At 41.6% G+C, this 7348-nt stretch overlaps 1 protein-coding gene across 1 annotated transcript; it reads right to left on the reverse strand.

Annotated features, from left to right (window-relative positions):
- Positions 1–784: 784 nt before the first annotated feature.
- On the reverse strand, positions 785–2344 carry LOC114110784 (small ribosomal subunit protein eS17-like). The gene has a single exon (XM_060406814.1). It carries the CDS (start codon positions 2317–2319, stop codon positions 1816–1818), a length of 504 nt encoding a protein of 167 aa, XP_060262797.1. The 5' UTR covers positions 2320–2344; the 3' UTR covers positions 785–1815.
- Positions 2345–7348: the final 5004 nt, after the last annotated feature.

Consider the following 7348-nt stretch of genomic DNA (forward strand, 5'->3'; position numbering starts at 1 on the left):
GCTCAACGAGGGGAAATCATTTATATTAACAAACAATAACATCCAGTGTGAAGAGAAATTTCTGCAGAAACTCAAAACATAATTATGCAAGAGCCCATTAAATATTTTAACACCCATGGGGCACGTCAGATAGTAACCTGCTTTACTGTCGTTTAGTAGTTAAGCTATGTCCGACTCTGTGACCCCATGGAATACATAGCCCACCAGGCTCCTCTGCCCATGGAATTTCTCAGGCAAGGATACTGGAGTGGGTTGCCATTTCCTTCTTCAGTAGTTTGTGCTTATTCAAAGGCAAATATAAGTACCCTTTAAGGTTCATGCTTATATCAGAAATGAAGTAATTTTTTAAAACTTCTAAAAATATGCGTTTTTACTTTAAGTCTGAAACGCCAGCCTTCTGACCTCAAATCAGAGTGAACCCTAGCCATCTCCTCTGCAGCTAAATCAGTCTTTTCCCTCTTTTGTTTGTTGTTCACAAGCTCTTGGAAGTCAGAAAATACAGACTTTTATTTCAGGGCTGTAGTCATTAACCCATACCTCTTCTTAGACTTTTTTGTAGATCAGTGTCCAGGTCCTGGGCCTGAGAGCTCTGACTTCACATCTGATGACACTCAGTGTATCTCAGCTTCGTTTCCCAGCCTTTTCAGCCAGCTGTGCACTTGATCTCGGGGTGAACTTTCAAAGACTCACTGAGAGCACCCTCATCTCCCTCCATCCTCTCCTTCCGCCAATCCAGCCGCTTCTTCATTCCATCTCTAACCCCTACCCACTTGGCATGTGCTTTCTGGAACATTACAGAGTCCTTTTGTGCTTTTTTGTAATTCTAAATGTTTAATAACTTAGGTTGTGGATAGTATAGAAATAACCTGAAAAATACATTGTAAGTTGATTGAGCTGTCTTTTTAGAGTCGATGCCCTAAATTCTGCTAACCAGAGAGAAAACCATGTTTTCTTGTCCATAGTAAACATTGTTCTCTTGTGGCCAGACCTAAAATTAGAATACTTTGAGATCAGTTGTGCAATATATTTGGCCTCAATTTTAGCAAATGTATTTATTCCAAGGTAAAATTTCTTATGTTTCTGTCATTTCTAAAGCAAGTCATAAATTTTAAAATGTACACAAATCGTTTCAAAGATCTTTATATACAACCGTGTAGACACTAAGTGGACTAGGAACTTAGCATGTAATCATAGATTCTTATTCCTTTCTTCTTTTTTTTTCTTTCCAGGAGGAGGAATGAAGGAAGCACACTGCAGGTCTTTCCCAAAGCAGTGTCTCCTAGATTCTTACACGTTGCTCTTACGTGGTTGCTTTGTGAGTGCAACAATATTTTGTTTATTTAGTCAGGGACAAGGGCAAGGCTTTTTGTAGCTGCCATAGCAACTGACACGATGCTAGGCACCTAGTGATATTTTTAAAAATTCAAGAATGTATCATTAGATGTCACTTTGAGTATCTACTATGTGTAAACCCCAAGGCTAAGCTCTATGATGAACATAAAGATGGCTGGGGTTCAATCCATGGCGTCAAATCATGTACAGTCTATCAGGAGAGGTGACGTTGTAATAGAAGTAGAAAGCAAACATTGGCAGTTCCAGCAGGGAAAGATTCTTTGAGGGGGTTAGAAAAGGTATGCTAGGAGTGTGTTCTTTTAAACTGGGCTAGAAGGGTAAGTAGGCTTTCAAGTGAAGCCAGACCAGGGCGGGATGGGAAGAGTCCTGGTTGTTTGCAAGGAGGGTTACATTTGGGAGACAAAGGGTGTCACAGCTCTTAACCTTAGACCAGGAAAGGTTTCAGAACGAGTACTTGGAAATTTAGAGTCTATTTCTTAGACAGGGGTAGCTATTAAGCATTTCTGTTGTTGTTGTTGTCCGAGGTTCATTGAAAATATTACAGCACAGCAGAAAGACTAAAACAGCTCCACGCAGTGTTTTGAAGTTCATCCCAACTGCAGGCTGAGTGACCTGCAAGTTGGACAGGCTGCCAGAGTCCAAGAGCTTCAGCAGTTCCTTAGTGTCAGGATCTACTTCAATGGTTTCCTGATCCAGGGCTGAGACCTCAGGCACGTAATTGTCTCTCCTCACTCTCTCCTCCTCCTGCAGCTTGATGGAGATGCCTCTCACCGGGTCTCTTCGAATCCGTTTCATCAGATGTGTGACGTAGCCTGCGATCTTATTGCGAAGCTTCCTGCTGGGAATAATCGCGATTTCCTCGCACACCCGCTTGATGGTGTGGAAGTCATTGCCCCGGCGGGCGTAGTACTTCTCAATGATGACCCGGGCCGCTTTCTTTACGGTTTTGGTGCGAACGCGACCCATGTTGGCGGGTCCTTGGTAAAAGAGCTATTAGGCATTTTAAATGCAACATGAAAGTGAAAGTGTTAGTCATTCAGTTCAGTTCAGTTGCTCAGTCGTGTCCGACTCTTTGCAACCCCATGAATCGCAGCATACCAGGCCTCCCTGTCCATCACCAACTCCCGGAGTTCACTCAGACTCATGTCCATCGAGTCAGTGATGCCATTGTGTCCAACTCTTTTTGAGTCCATGGACTGTAGAGCCCACCAGGCTCCTCTGTCCATGGAATTCTCCAGGCAAGAATGCTGGAGTGGGTAGCCATTCCCTTCTCAAGGGGGTCTTCCTGACCCAGGGATTGAACCCTGGTCTTCTGCATTGCCGGCAGATTCTTTACTGTCTGAGCCACCAGAGAAGCCCCTTAAAGCAACATAGCCTGAACCTTAGATCATTCTGGCACTTGCATACTCAGTAGTTTGCAGGTGGAGGCAGAGACTAGAGCCAGGGAGAATAGTTGAGTTGATTGCAAATGCATCTTTTCTTTTTTTAAAGATTTTTGTTTGTTTGTTTTGATGTGGACTGTTTTGAAAGTTTTTATTGAATTTGTTACATATTGCTTCTGTTTTGTATTTTGGTTTTTTGGCCTCGAGACATGTGGGATCTTAGCTCCCAGACCAGAGATAGTACCTACCCTCCCTGCATTGTCTTATCCCCTGAACTGCCGGGGAAGTCCTTGCTAATGCATATTTGAATTAAGAGGAAATGAAGGCCTGAATTAGGTGGCAGTAAACAAAGCACAGAGTTGGACACGACTGAAGTGACTTAGCAGCAGCAAGCAAAGGATAGGAAACAAAAAACTAACACTTGATAGATTTCTCATAGATTTTTCTCCTTTAGCCTGCACAGCCTCTGGGAGGTGAGCATTAGAGCTCCATCTGATGAATAAGGAATAAGGTAGCTGGTTTGCTTAGGTTTGCTTATCTCGTAAAGGATGGAATCTTGACAAAGGCCACTGTTTTCTTACTGGGGAGATGCCAGAGACAGAATCCAGGGAGCTGTTTGGTTGGGAAAGGCTGAACCAGAGTGGACACTTAGAGGTGATGGTTAAAATACTTGAAATGGAAGAGATCACAGTGAGAGCACCTTTCAACCAGTATTTGGAAACGCCTTCACTCACTAGGCCTTTGAAGTTAAAAAAAAAAAAAAAAAAAGCCAAAGAGAGTGCACAAACCTAGAAAATGCAGTAAATGAATTGGAACGTTTGGGGAAAATCCACCACTTGCACTTTGATTTTCTGAAGTGCAAGATGAAGCCCCTAGCTGAGGAGCTTAACCAGACAATAACATGCCCTTCAGAGATGGAAAGGAACTGTCTTCAAATCTCGTGGGTGGAGAACTAGAGTAGTGTGTGTGAGGAATCCAGGCAGGAGGAGACTGAGATATAGATGGGCAAGGGAGTGGAAGGGAAAAATAATAAAGAAAATGGAAATACTTGGATTAATATCGTCTATTCATTTCTCCCTTCCTTCCTACCTCCCTCACCTCTTCCTTCCTTTCTTTTTTGCACTTTGATCTACTTTGTGCCAAGCAATGAGCCAGGCTCAGAGATACAAAATAAATCATGCTGAGATAAGGAATGAAATGCTTTGAAGAACATGGCAATTCTTTTTGCTTATGATGTACCACCCTCTCCGTAAACATCTGAAATAATCGGGGGTCAAACTGGGTGAAATTCGTCCATTCAGATTTCAGACTTTTCGAATTTTTAGAAATAATTGTCCTCAGTGGTGGCAACTTTAAAAGCCCTTTTACATGCATCATCTCATTTATCTCCACAAGAGTCTTTACTAACTCAAAAATATGCCTCCAACTATTAGAAATTTGGGGCTTCCCTGGTGGCTCAGATGGTTAAGAATCTGCCTGCAATGCAGGAGACCCAAGTTCAATCCCTGGGTTGGGAAGATCTCCTGGAGAAGGGAATGGCTACCCACTCCAGCGTTCTTGCCTGGAGAATCCCATGGACAGAGGAGCCTGGTGGGCTTCAGTGCATGGTGCCACAAAGAGTCGGACATGACTAACACTAGGATTGGAAACTTGATTCTGCTCCAACACTGCTCCTTTAAAAGAGATACATTTTTTAAAAATTAATTTATTTGTCTGCACTGGGTCTTAGTTGTGGCATGTGGAATCTAGCTCTCTGATCAGGGATCGAATCCGGGCCCCCTGCACTGGGACTGCAGAGTCTCAGCCACTGAAGCGCCAGGGAGTCCCAGCAGTGCTCCTTGAGGTGGTTAGGACTGCTTTTCCTCCCACGCAAACAGCTGGCACATTCCTCTGGGATTTTCCTACCTCCGGTTAAACATCCTGCGGTCCTGCAGCCCGCCAATGGTTTTGAATTCTTTGTCCCCTTAATCAGTCTCCACCAGACACATACAGTTTGTCAGTGTTTTTCTTAAAAGATAGTGTCCATATGAAAGTGAAAAATCCCAGATGTGTTTGACAAGTTCTAAATAGCATTGGACTATTTACTTCATTTTACCATCAGCCTACTTCTTTTGAAGTTTAAAGTCAAATTAAAGTTTGGAGTTGACACATCCCATTTAGGAATAATATTGACCTTTAATCCGGCTTTACTTTTAACCCCTTTTCAAGTAAGTTGCACTAGAGAATAACAGTCTATCCCCATAAGTGTTAAAACTTTTAAAGGGTAAACAGATATATGTTTATTTAGGCACCAGGCATTCCTGGAAGGACATGTAAGAAGGTGGCTCCTTACTTCTAAGGAGTAGGAAAGGGACTTTCTCAGAGGGAGATTTTTTTAACCTTTTTCTTTATACCCTTTTGTACTATTTGCATTTTACATTAAATATGTAATGAAATAAAAGGTATAATTTTATCCCAACTATATTTAGTCAAATATAAATTTTAATTTATAGAATTAAATTTCAACTTATAAAATAATTGTTTCTTTTCACATGAACTACAATTCAGCTGCAAGCTTATTTTTGTGTAATTGGATTTTTTTTAACCTAAATGCAATACTTTCACTTATCTACAGAAATTTCAGCTTGCTTTATTCAACCCAGTGCATCCAATTTGGGAAAAGCTTTTTCATTCTTTAACTTAATCTGTCTTTCCCAGAATTATCTCATCTGCTACATTAATAAATACACCATTTATGGTGATAATGATAGTGGTAAAGCCCCGTATTTTTAAGGGCTTCATGTGTTCTGTGTACTGGGGTAAGGCATTTTACAGACAGTATCTCACTTTCTTCACAACACTCCTTTGAGGTTGGTGTAATTATCCCCACTTATGGATGATGAAACCAGAGTTAAGAGAAGAAAATTAACTTTCCCACATTCACATATGTAGTTTGGTAGTACTGAGATTTGAAATTAAGGTCACTCTGACTCAGAGCAGATGTTGTTGTTTTTTTTAATTGTGGTAATAAACACATAACATGAAGTCTACCTGCTTTTCAAATGTTAAAGTATTGTTAACTATGTATCCATTGCAGCAGAGTGGATGTTCTTAACCACTGCACAACCCAAGCCAACAATAAAAACCATAAACAGAGCAGGGTCAAGGACTGAAACTTGTGCTGGAGACATTCCTCCAGTGTGACAGCAATGTGTTGACTCACATTCTCTGTGTATGTTATACCATCACCCACCCATGTGGGATATCAAGGGCTAAGCTGTTCAGTACGGTAGCCACTAGCCCCAAAGGGTCGCTGAGCACCCAAAATGTGGCCGCTCCAAACTGAGATGTGCTGTGCACTTGATTCCCAAGGCTTAGGATGAAATAAAGAATGTAAGGTATCTTATTAATAATTGATTGCATTTGAAATAATATTTTGGATATATTTGGTTAAATAAATATACTATTAAAATTAATTTCATCTGTTTATTTTTTAATGTGGCTTCTAGAACATTTATAATTACATTTGAGGCTTGTATTTGTGGCTCACAATGTGTGTTTCTATCAGACAGTGCTGGCTTAAAATAAGTCCTGAATCCCCAGGAGCTTACAGTTCAGATAAAAATTTATGAAAGAGTTAAGAACATAAAAAGTATTATTGAATAATATAAGCATCAAAATAGAATGCTACAGACTACAGGAGTTCACAGATAGGGACCAGTAACAGAGAAAGGCCTTGGAAGTGGGGCTGGACTTCTCTGGGCCTTTAAGGAGTTAAAAGAGAGGCTCCCAGGATAGGAGGTCTTCCCTGGTAGCTAGACGGTAAAGAATCTACCTGCAGTGCAGGAGACCCTGGTTCAGTCCCTGAGTTGAGGAGATCCCCTGGAGGAGGGCATGGTAACCTTTTCCAGTATGCTTGCCTGGAGAATTCAATGGACAGAGAAGCTTAGCAGGCTACAGTCCACAGGGTTGCAAAGAGTTGGACACGATTGAGCGACTAACACTTTCGCTTTCCAGGACACAGGCCCACATGAGCTCCACAGCATGGAGATGGAAAGGGCGCCTGTGAGCAAGAATGAGGATGGTAATCTGAATGAAGGAGGTAACTGAGGCTGAGGAATGCCAGAGACCAGGTGGGCTCATTAGCCATAAAGTTCAGGTAGAGCTCAGGGATTTTGCTCTTCAGCAGAGAGTGAGCACAGATATTTTTAGTGCAGGAATGATGAAATCTGCATCTTGATTTTTTTCAAACAAAAGGTCTCTTATGTTTAATACTGAACCTACTAGTGCAGAAGCATAGAAACAAAGAAAAAAAAATCAATTTCCCAATAGAACCTGTCCAACTGTCCAGATAGTGGTGATGAGATAAGCAGCCCAAGACCTTGATACAGCATTAAAGTATGGTGTCATCTCATGTGGGATTCCTTAGAGACCCAGCCGGGCTCTTCTCTACTATCTCCTCTTGGAGTTAGACTTGATGTTATTACCAGTGTGCATCCAAACCCATCTGGGGAAAGAGATGATTATGCTTTTGTTTCTTGGCCAGGAATCATTTAATGCTGAAAATCTCCAGAGGTAACCTATGAGAACAGAGTCGACCACACACACCACATTGGTGAGAGCTCTCTCCCTCA

This window comes from Ovis aries, chromosome 25, assembly GCF_016772045.2.
Source record: "Ovis aries strain OAR_USU_Benz2616 breed Rambouillet chromosome 25, ARS-UI_Ramb_v3.0, whole genome shotgun sequence".
Taxonomy (NCBI): domain Eukaryota; kingdom Metazoa; phylum Chordata; class Mammalia; order Artiodactyla; family Bovidae; genus Ovis; species Ovis aries.